Source organism: Haemorhous mexicanus, chromosome 29, assembly GCF_027477595.1.
Source record: "Haemorhous mexicanus isolate bHaeMex1 chromosome 29, bHaeMex1.pri, whole genome shotgun sequence".
Classification (NCBI taxonomy): domain Eukaryota; kingdom Metazoa; phylum Chordata; class Aves; order Passeriformes; family Fringillidae; genus Haemorhous; species Haemorhous mexicanus.
The window spans coordinates 5,097,944-5,108,886 of NC_082369.1; the positions used below are offsets into that span (position 1 = coordinate 5,097,944).

The following is a 10,943-nucleotide window of genomic DNA, read 5'->3' on the forward strand; positions in this document are numbered from 1 at the left end:
GGCAGGCCAATGAGGCGAGGCCGTGCGGGGGCGGGGCCGACGCCGTTGCCATGGCAACGCGCGCAGTGGCGGCGCGGCCTCATGGCGGCTCGGCCCGGGCCCGGCCCGGCGCTGTCGCTGTCGCTGTTCCCGGTGCTGTTCGCGCTGCTCGTGGTGGCCGCCACCGCTCCTCCGGGCCCCGCCAAGCCCCGCGTCTACCTGAGCAGCTGGGCAGTGCGGGTGGCGGCGGGGCTGCGGGACGCCCGGGCCTTGGCCCGCCGGCACGGGCTGCTCTACCTGGGCCAGGTGCGGCCTGGTTGGGCCCAGCCCATCCCTGTGCCTCTGGCCCGACCTTCTCGCTCGTACCCGCCCTGTTTCGCCACTGTTTGTCCCTATGGCTTGTCCCGTGGGCAGGGACATTCTGTTAGGCCAGGTTGCTCCGAGCCCTGTCCAACACTTCCTCAGCACTTCCCTTCCAACGTGTCCTGGGAATCTGGGAATTGTGTGCCAGCGTCCCCCCCACCCTCAGAGCAAACGGCCTCTGAGCATGCAGGGCTGAGCGAGGGACCCCCCAGGGGCACCCAGGACCCCGTTCTGTCCCCGAGTGACACTTCCTGCTTGTCCTGCACTGTAGTGTTCAATTCACCACCCTGACCTCCACAGCTGCCCCCTAGAAAAGCTCAGAGCGGCTCTTTGTGCCCGCAGGTGATGGAGGGAGAGCCCTTTTATCACTTCAGCCACCGTGGCACCAGGCAGAGAGCCCTGAGCAGGCACTGGGGGTGGCACATGCGGCTCAGCAGGGACCCCCAGGTAGGGAGGAGGGCACGGGGAGCCAGGGCACAGCCATGGGCAGGCCCTGCCCGGCACCCACAGCGCTGCTCCCTGCCCAGGTCCTGTGGTTTGAGCAGCAGACGCTGAAGAGGCGCTCCAGGAGAGGCATGGCCGTGGTGCCCACGGATCCCTGGTTCCCCAGGCAGTGGTACATGGTGAGAACAGGCTCCTTCCCCTCCTAATCCCACCCCAGTCACGGGATGGAAGGCACCAGTGCTGCATCCAGTGCCACCTCCCTGCTCGGCACCACCCCAGAGGGCACAGGATCGCTGTGGATTGTTCTGGGATGTCTCCAGTCGCCACAGCCCCTCTGGTCTCTGTTCACTGCACACTGAAGAAATTCTTCCTTCTGTGCAGGGGGAATTCCTGGGATCAGTCCCTGCCCGTTCCTCTGGTGCCATTTCTGGGCCCTGCCCAGAGCCCTCCCTGCAGACAGGGACACCCAGGGCTGAGGGTCCCTCTCAAGGCTGAGCAGCCCCCAGCTCCCTCAGCTTTTCCTGTCAGGATGCTCCCACCCCTTCCTCAACTTTGTGACCCTCCACTGGACCTACTCCAGGAGCTCCATGTCCTGAGGAGCCCAGAGCAGGGCACAGCACCCCAGAAGTGCCTCCAGGGCTGAGCAGACGGGCAGGATCCCTCCCTGACCACTGGCAATGCCCTTCTCAGGGCATAAAGCGAGCTAACACCGGCAGTGATGAGGCAGCAGGACCCTGAGGTGACCCCGGGCTGCCCATCAAATTTAATCTCTTTTTCCAGAACAACGACATCCACCCCGACCTGAACATCCTCACAGCTTGGAGCAGAGGCTACACGGGGCTGGGGGTGGTGCTGACTGTCCTGGATGATGGGCTGGAGAAGGATCATCCCGACCTGGCTGCCAACTACGTAACTATGGGGGGGTCCAGGGGGCTGCTCCTCCGGGGAGGGGGGGGGAAAGCCTTCAGCCCAGCTCTGGCACTGTGAGGAGGAGCTCAGGGGGTCAGTACCTTCAGCCTGGCACTGTGCACAGGGAGCTCAGGGGGTCAGTGCCTTCAGCCTGGCACTGTGCACAGGGAGCTCGGGGGTCAGTGCCTTCAGCCTGGCACTGTGCAGAGGGAGCTCAGGGGGTCAGTGCCTTCACCCTGGCACTGTGAGGAAGGAGCTCAGGGGTCAGTGCCTTCAGCCTGGCACTGTGCACAGGGAGCTCAGGGGGTCAGTGCCTTCACCCCAGCCCTGGCACTGTGCACAGGGAGCTCAGGGGGTCAGTGCCTTCACCCTGGCACTGTGCACAGGGAGCTCGGGGGGTCAGTGCCTTCACCCTGGCACTGTGCACAGGGAGCTCGGGGGGTCAGTGCTTTCACCCTGGCACTGTGCACAGGGAGCTCAGGGGTCAGTGCCTTCACCCTGGCACTGTGAGGAGGAGCTCAGGGGGTCAGTGCCTTCACCCTGGCACTGTGCACAGGGAGCTCAGGGGATCAGTACCTTCACCCCAGCCCTGGCACTGTGCACAGGGAGTTCAGGGGGTCAATGCCTTCACCCTGGCACTGTGCACAGGGAGCTCAGGGGGTCAGTGCCTTCACCCTGGCACTGTGAGGAGGAACTCAGGGGGTCAGTGCCTTCACCCCAGCCCTGGCACTGTGCACAGGGAGCTCAGGGGGTCAGTGCCTTCACCCTGGCACTGTGCACAGGGAGCTCGGGGGGTCAGTGCTTTCACCCTGGCACTGTGCACAGGGAGCTCAGGGGGTCAGTGCCTTCACCCTGGCACTGTGCACAGGGAGCTCAGGGGGTCAGTGCCTTCACCCTGGCACTGTGCACAGGGAGCTCGGGGGGTCAGTGCTTTCACCCTGGCACTGTGCACAGGGAGCTCAGGGGGTCAGTGCCTTCACCCTGGCACTGTGCACAGGGAGCTCAGGGGTCAGTGCCTTCACCCTGGCACTGTGAGGAGGAGCTCAGGGGGTCAGTGCCTTCACCCCAGCCCTGGCACTGTGCACAGGGAGCTCGGGGGGTCAGTGCCTACACCCTGGTACTGTGCACAGGGAGCTCAGGGGGTCAATGCCTTCACCCTGGCACTGTGAGGAGGAGCTCAGGGGGTCAGTGCCTTCACCCTGGCACTGTGCACAGGGAGCTTGGCCTCTCCAGGGCTGGATCCAAGGTTTGGAGCCTCCCTCAGTGCAATCTCACACGGAGGAAATGTTAGAACTTGTACACGCTCTGGAGCCCCCAAATAGGTGTAATTACAGCAAGCTGCAAAGCCAGTACAGCTGGTAAAGCCTCCTGTGCTGCACGGGGAAGGAAAGGCAGTGCTGGGGGTGTGGAACACAACCAACCCTTCCCGTGGCTCCTGGCTCCTCTCCTGGGGCTGTGTGGCCAGTGAGGGTCACCCTCAGGTGACAGAGCACGCTGGGCTCTGTCAGGGAAACAGCAAAGCTGTGCTGCTTTCACCCCTTTGTGCAGAGCCCCAGAGTCACTGAGGTTGGCAAAGGGCTTCAGGGTCATCGAGTCCAACCTGTGCCCACCTCCTCACCAGCCCAGAGCACCGAGGGCCACCTCCAGCCCTGCCAGGGATGGGGACTCCAAACCTCCCTGGGCAGCCCCTGCCAAGGCCTGAGCACCCTTTCCATGGGGAAATTGCTGCTGGTGTCTCCAGCTGGCCCAGCCTGAGGCTGTTCCCTCTTGTCCTGTTGCCCCCTGGGAGCACAGCCCACCCTCCCTGGCTGTCCCCTCCTGTCAGGGAGCTGAGCAGAGCCACAAGGTCCCCCCTGCTCCTCCTTTCCTCCAGGCTGAGCCCCTGCCCAGCTCCCACAGCCCCTCCTGGTGCTCCCTTCCCTCTCAGGACTCAGCTCCAGCTCCCAGCGCAGCCGGGCACGAAGGGGCCCCGCTGTCCCCGGGGCTGGCAGGCGGTGCCACCGCCGGGCTCGGTGCCAGGCGCCTGTGCCGAGCTGTCACAGCCCTGCCCGGGCCCTCGGGGACACGCCACTGCCTCCCTCTGTAACAGGACCCGCTGGCAAGTTACGACTTCAACAGCAACGACCCCGATCCCCAGCCCCGATACAGCGACAGTGACAGCGACAAGAACTGGTGGGTCCTGGGCTCCACCCAGCTCTCTACACTGGGGGGAGGGTCAGTTCTGGGGGCTGGGGCTGTCCCTACCCCTCACAGGGTCACTCTGTCCCCCCCAGGCATGGGACACGCTGTGCAGGGGAAGTGGCAGCTGTGGCCAACAATGGAATCTGTGGGGCAGGCGTCGCCTACAACGCCAAAATCGGAGGTGAGAGGTGGCTCCCCTGGGAGGGAAGATGGAAATGAGCTGCAGCCCCCTGTGGGGATGCAGGAGCCCAGGGTGGGCTGCTCTGGGCTTTACAGGGGGGCCCAGGGTAGGTGCTCCCAGGGCTTTGATGCTCAGCCCAACACCCAGCAGGGCAGGCTCAGGCTCTGCTGTGGAAGTGAGGGTGGCAAAGGGGGTTAAAAGCTGGGAGTGCTCCCTGGACTTAATTACAAAAGGCTTAACAGGAGCTTTGGGAAGTGGCTCATGGCAGGGCACAGACCAGTGGGGGACTGATCTCCTTAGGGCAGGGGCATGTGAAAGCTGCTCAGAGCTCTGGGGGGCTGGGGGGGGCCTGGCAAGGTGCCCCCAGGTCCTTCCCTCAGTGTGGCACGTGTGTGGCTCTGTTCCCTCGTGGCTCCTGTCCCCTCCCGGGTGCTGCCACCCCTCGGCCACTGCTGCTCGGTGCCTGCCCTCAGGTGTGAGGATGCTGGACGGCTCCATCGTGGACATTGTGGAGGCCCAGGCCCTGAGCCTGCAGCCCCAGTACATCCACATCTACAGCGCCAGCTGGGGCCCCGAGGACGATGGCAGGACGGTGGATGGGCCCGGAGTCCTGGCTGCGGCTGCTTTTCGCAGAGGGGTCACCCAAGTAAGCCCAGCCCTGGCCTCAGGGGCCACAGGGAGATGAGGACACCCTGCTCACCCCCCTCTGCTCTTCACCAGGGACGGGGTGGGCTCGGCTCCATCTTCATCTGGGCCTCAGGCAACGGTGGCACCAACTATGACAACTGCAACTGCGACGGGTACACCAACAGCATCTACACGGTGTCGGTGGGCAGCGTGCTGGGGGATGGGCACCGGCCCCTCTACAGCGAGGGCTGCCCTGCCATCCTCACCACCACCTACAGCAGCAGGACCATCAGCAAGGTGCAGATTGTGAGTGTCACAACAGCTCTGCCAGAGCAGCAGCTCCAGGGCAGACACAGATCCCAGACACAGATCCCAGCATGGGCTGGGCTGGTCCCAGTCCTCCTTAGTTTGGTGTCTGTGTAGAGCCCCAAAAGCTCAAAGGGATCTGAAAGGAGAATTTACTGAAGGTACCCAACCCCAGGCAGCTTTCTTGGGAGCAGTCCTGAGACCCCCCCCGTGTCCCCCCAGGTGACCACTGACCTGCACCACCGCTGCACAGACAAACACACCGGCACCTCCGCCTCGGCCCCGCTGGCCGCGGGCATGGTGGCCCTGGCACTGGAGGCCAAGTAGGTGACACCGAGACACAGGGACACTACCCAGGGAGAGCTGGTGCCTAACCAGGGATGAGAAGGGGGAGGGGCAGCAGGAAGGTTGGGGTGCAGATTTGTGGCCTTCCCCCTGGGCCATGGAGAGCAGCAGGGCTGTCCTCTGGAGCTCTTTGCTCCCATTTTGGCACTGAAGGAGGTCGTGGGGGGGATCAGCTTGGGCCCAGATAATTGCTTTACCCACCCCAGAAGAGCCAAATCTCCCCCTTAAAAACCCACCCAGACCTTTGTCCCCACATCCTCCTTGCTTCCAGCCCAGCCCTGACCTGGCGTGACCTGCAGCACCTGATCATCAGGGCCTCCAAACCCGCTCACCTGCAGGCAGAGGACTGGGCTGAGAACGGTGTCGGGCGCAGGGGTGAGTGCAGGGCTCAGCCCCTCAAACCCCTTCCAGCAGCCCCTGGTGGCTCTGAGGGGCTCACAGGTCCCTCTCTGGGTGGCACCTGTGTCCCAGTGAGCCACTACTACGGCTACGGGCTGCTGGACGCGGGGCTGCTGGTGCAGGAGGCCACCACGTGGACAGGGACCCGGCCCCAGCAGAAGTGCTCGGTCCAGGCTGTCCAGGTGCCCAGGTAAGGGACAGTGACCCCAGGTCCAGCCTCCCACGGGGACTTAGTGTGCCACCACAGGCACAGGGACCCAAAATGTGGGTCTGCTGTGCTTGGATGCTACAGGGGAGGGAACGCCCTCACCCACAGCTCGTCCCTGGCAGGAAAATCAGCTCCAGGCTCATCATCTCCACGGATGTCTCCTCCTGCTCCAAGAGCATCCGCTCCCTGGAGCACGTCCAGGTGGAGCTGTCCCTGAGCTACAGCCGCAGGGGGGACCTGGTGGTGGCTCTGAGCAGCCCCATGGGGACCACGTCCACGCTGGTGACAGTGCGGTAAGGACAGAGGGAGCACCGGGGCTCCCACAGCCACCCCCGGGCCTGGAGACTCCCAGAGATGGCCCAAAACTCCCCCTGGACCCCTGCCAGGTGGGAGTGCCCCCTCAGAGTGAGCACAGGGTGACCCTTCAGGTCACACCCTGCCCCTGCAGGGCCCTGGGCTGGCACTCCCAGCTCTGCTCTCCTCCTCCAGCCCCTACGACACCAGCCAGGACGGCTACAAGGACTGGACCTTCATGTCCACACACTTCTGGGATGAGAATCCCAAGGGGATCTGGACCCTCCGGCTGGAGAACAAGGGTGATGCTGAGAACACAGGTGGGTGCCCCATTTTTACTGGGCTCACCCTGTGCTTGGTCATCCTTCCTTCCCTTCCCTTGGATGGGCAATTTGTTGCCTTCTCCTTCCTGGCCATGAGCCCTCCTGTGTTGGCTTTGAGGGTCTCCCTGGCCAGAACAGGGCCAGGAGCAGGACATAACCCCAAAGTTCCCAGCCCCATGTCCCTCACCTGGCAGCCCCCTGTCCCCCCTGTCCCCAGGCCCCAAAGCTCCCAGCCCTGCATCCCTCACCTGGCAGCCTCCTGTCCCCAAGCCCCAGAACTTCCAGCCCTCTGTCCCTCCTGTCCCCAGGCCCCAGAGCTTCCAGCCCTCTGTCCCTCCTGTCCCCAGGCCCCAGAGCTTCCAGCCCCCTGTATCCCTCACCTGGCAGCCCCCTGTCCCTCCTGTCCCCCGGCCCCAAAGCTTCCAGCCCCCTGTCCCTCCTGTCCCCCGGCCCCAAAGCTTCCAGCCCCCTGTCCCTCCTGTCCCCAGGCCCCAAACCTTCCAGCCCCTTGTCCCTCCTGTCCCCAGGCCAGCTGACCAGCTTCATCCTGCACCTGCATGGCACAGATGAGGACATGCCAGCCAGGCGCTCCGCAGCCACTGCCACCGACGAGTGCCTCAGGAGGGACAAGCAGGGAGCCTGCGAGGGTGAGCGAGGCTTTGAGGGGACAGTGACAACGCTCTGGTCCCCAAGGTCTCACCCCAGCCTCTCTCCACAGACTGTGGCAGCTCCCTGTACACCCACCACGGCTCCTGCCTGTCCTACTGCCCCCCACGCTACTACGGCCGGACCCGGAGTGCCACCCCTAGGGACACTGCCCTCGTGTGTGCCAGCTGCCACCCCTCCTGCTACACCTGCCAGGGCTCCTCGGCCAACAACTGCACGTCTTGTCCCTCGGGCCACACCTTCTGGGACATCACCCACACCTGCCAGCGGCCCGCAGAGGGCTCCCCGAGCCCGGTGAGGCTGCGCAGGGACCTCGTGGTTGTCACTGTCCTCGCCTGCAGCAGCCTGCTGCTGGCAGGGGTGCTGTACCCCACCTACCGGCTGGCCCTCCGTGCTTGCAAAGGAGCTCTGTGCTGTCCCCGGGCCAGGAGGACAGAGTGACACCGGCCTGGGCTGCTGCAGGGACAGAGCAGGGATCGTTCCCGCCTTCTGAAATAAACCGGTTGTTGCCTTTCCTTTCCAGCCGCCCTCTCCAAGGGTGATTCCCCTTCCCAGCAGCGCCTGGGATGGTCCCACCCCTGTCCAGCTGTGCGAGGGGACAGAGACATTCCCGGAGGGGCCTGTGCCCTTTCCCAGGCTCAGAGGGACGAGCTGTGACGTGTCCCCAAACAGCTGCACCCGTGTGGCCACGGCAGGAGCTCGGCCAGGAGCCCCTGAGGCTTCCGGCAGAGCGGAGGCAGCCGAGGCCAGCCCAGAACTCCTCCAGAGTCCCCAGTTCCCGTTCCCAGCAGCTTTAGGCCTTAGAAAAGGGGTCCCAGGGTGGCTGCGCCCCCAGCCACTCTGTCCCACGGGGACTGGCAGAGGCACAGTGGCAGCTGTGCCCCGGCACGTGGCACCCGTGGCACCGGGCACGGATGGGACAGGGAGAGCTGCCAGCTGGGGCTGTCCCGGGGGCACCGGCCCCGTGCCAGCACCCTGGACTGCCCCAGGACACTGGGGAGGTGGTTTGTGTCCCCTCCCCTTCCCCAGCACTGTGTTTGCTCAGCTGAAGAGTTTTGGGAATTAAGGGCAGAGCCAGACTTTTCTCCAAGCTTATAATGACCCGTGAAAACCTTGGCTGGACCTTCCAGAGCAGGGGGAGGAGGGAGCCAGGATGGAGTTTGTCTCCAAAGGCAGGGGCTCTCCCTGGGGACACCCCCAGCCCCCAGGGATGAGCTGAGATCCCTGCAAACACCAAGGGTGAGTCCTGGGCTGTAGGATGAGGTGCTGGATGCCCACCTCCCCCAGAGGTGTTCCCCATCCTGCTCCTCCAGGCTGGCCTAATCCTCAGTGGGCAGCTGGTGGGGCTGGAACTGCCTCTGGATCTCGGGGCGCACATCCTCCTGCACAGGGAGAGATGGGGTAGTGCCAGAGCTCCTGTCCCTTTCATGTCCCCATCCCCATCCCCCCTTCTCCATGTCCCCATCCCCACGTCCCCTTCCTGCCCCATTCCCATCCTACCGCCTGGCCCAGCTGCCCCAGCACTGGGATGAGGCGCAGCAGCTCCTCATCCTCAGGGTCCCCAGACCACGGTGGCACCTGGATCCAGTTGGCAGCCTGGGGGGGGACATGGGGAGGGTTGGATCCCACACAGCTCCCGGGCACCGGGGGACACGCGAATCCCCCCGGGAGCGGCGCTGCCCTACCTGGGCAGGGAAGCCCTGCGTGGTGTGGTCCAGGGCCACCGTCTTGGCCAAGTCCCTGCCCAGCTGGGTCAGGTCCTTCCAGTAGCAGCCCTGGGAGCAGACACAATCCGACTGGGAGAGGCAGCACCTGGCAGAGAGACAGAGCCGTGGGGACCCCGCCCTGCCGCCCAGGGGGTGCCCAGCAGGGCACTGCCAGCACCATCACCTGATCAGCTTCTTCTTGGGGTCCAGCACCTCCAGGAGCTTCTTGGCATAGTCCTTCTTCGCAGTGGTGTAGATGATGATCTGGCAGAGAGAGGGTGAAGGTCCTGCGTGGGCTGCTCGAGTTCCCCCAACCCCCCAGGGGTCACCCCACAGACCCCGGGGGCTCTGGGTACCTCGTAGGTCTTGGAAAGGCTCTCCAAGAACTCCTGCACGTGTGGACGCAGCTTCACGTGGACCTGGGAGGGAACAGCATCTTGGAAAACCTCCAGCACTCGCATCCTGACAGCGAGGGGAGCCCCAAGGGGGGTTCAGTGCCCTCAGCAGGATCCCCCACCCCTCACCCATGGGATCTCAGAGCCCCTTCAGCTACAAGGGGCATTGGCACAGAGGCCACACGGGGTGGCAGTGAAGAGCCACATCATCCACGGCCCCAAACCACAGCTCCCCAGGCCCCCCCAGCCTCAACACCCACCGTGCCAACCCCTGGCACCCACCTTGTAGGAACTCGCCTGGAAGTCCGTGGTGAAGGTGGCAGTGGCATCCTTCTGCCCGTGGGCGAGCAGGGAGGAGTAGAGCAGGATCCCATCCTGGGGACAGAGAACAGGGTCAGGGTCAGCCCCAGACCCTGCAGAGCCCCTCCCGACCCCCCCCCAGCTCACCAGCTCCAGGACCAGGGTGTGCTGCAGCTTCCTCCGGACCCTCCGGGCACCGTCCCTGGCGGGGGTCAGGGCCCCAGGGCTCGGCCTGGAGGGGGATGGCAGAGGGTCAGCGCTGCTGAGGGGGCTGTTGGAGCCCCCCACATATTGGGGGGCTATGGGGACCCCCCTCACACTCACAGGCTGGGGGCTGCAGGGCCAGCAGGGTCCTGATGCTCCAGCTCAGGGAGCCCCGAGAAATAGAAGTGCCCGGGGCCGGGCGGTGCTGGGGGTCTCGCAGGGTCTGTGGGGCAGAGGGGTCTCATCAGCACAGCCAGGGCAGCCCCCCTGCCCCGCGCAGGGATTTCCGCGGGCACGGACGCGCTCACCGCTTTCCCCGGGGCCGGGACTCCCCTCGGGTCCCCGCCGGACCAGGCGTCCCTTCCCGGGCGTGGTGGGGGAGCTGGGGACCCGCGCCCACCCCCGCAGGACGCGCTCCTCCTCTCTCTGCCGGCTCTCGGTCCGACCACGAGCCGCAGCCCTCGGGGTGGAGAGCCCCTGATCCTCCCTGGGGGTTTTTTTCGTGCGTGGGGTGGCCCCCAAACCCGCCATGGCTGCGACCCTGCCAGGGACAAATCCCCCCCTCCTGCAGCCCCAAATTAACCGTGAGGTGGGGGCGGGAGGGGGCATTTTTATAGGGTGGAGGCACCTCTGCAGCCCAAATCACCCCGGAGCACCTGGAATCACTCAGAGTTTTCTAGCACCAGCTGGGCTCAGCTCTGGGCTCCCCAGCTGGTCCCGGGGCTCATTTCTGGCTCCCGAGGTGCCAAGGACCCTCCTGGGCAGGCAGCTGTCCCCAGGACCCCAGTTTGGGGACAGTCCCCAGCCACGCGAGCTGGGAGGTCTCAGCTTCCCCTGGCACCAGCTCCAAGCCCACCTCAAGGGACCCCCGAGTGGGCGAAGTGCCCCAGCGCCCCCCCGGTCACATCCTGTCCCCACAGGGGCCCCGCGGTGGCCGCCACCAGCCCCAGGGTTGGGTTACGGGGGGGGGGGACACGCTCGGCTCCGCCGGAAGGGAGATAAGCGGGAGGTCCCCGACCCCGGCAGGCAGAGCCTGGCACGCGGCCACGGGGACAGGGACACGCCGCGGGGTGGGAGCGGCTCCTGGGGCTCAGCGCGGGGACACGGAGGCGA

The 10,943-nt window shown here is 65.4% G+C and overlaps 1 protein-coding gene across 1 annotated transcript; it reads left to right on the forward strand.

The window, feature by feature from the left end:
- Positions 1–81: 81 nt before the first annotated feature.
- PCSK4 (proprotein convertase subtilisin/kexin type 4) lies at positions 82–7,747 on the forward strand. Its single transcript, XM_059869804.1, has 15 exons — positions 82–285; positions 685–789; positions 870–965; positions 1,567–1,695; positions 3,785–3,867; positions 3,969–4,057; positions 4,531–4,703; positions 4,778–4,990; positions 5,213–5,313; positions 5,607–5,710; positions 5,807–5,924; positions 6,065–6,235; positions 6,432–6,556; positions 7,087–7,206; positions 7,278–7,747. Exons 1-15 carry the CDS (start codon positions 82–84, stop codon positions 7,664–7,666), a joined length of 2,220 nt encoding a protein of 739 aa, XP_059725787.1. The 3' UTR covers positions 7,667–7,747.
- The last annotated feature ends 3,196 nt before the right edge of the window (positions 7,748–10,943 follow it).

Excerpts from the sequence above, each read along its gene's own strand:
- PCSK4 (XM_059869804.1), top strand. The coding sequence starts at position 82 with ATGGCGGCTCGGCCCGGGCCCGGCCCGGCGCTGTCGCTGTCGCTGTTC. Across the intron at positions 4,704-4,777 it reads TTCGCAGAGGGGTCACCCAA|GGACGGGGTGGGCTCGGCTC; the intron begins GTAAGCCCAGCC and ends GCTCTTCACCAG. Across the intron at positions 5,314-5,606 it reads GCCCTGGCACTGGAGGCCAA|CCCAGCCCTGACCTGGCGTG; the intron begins GTAGGTGACACC and ends CCTTGCTTCCAG.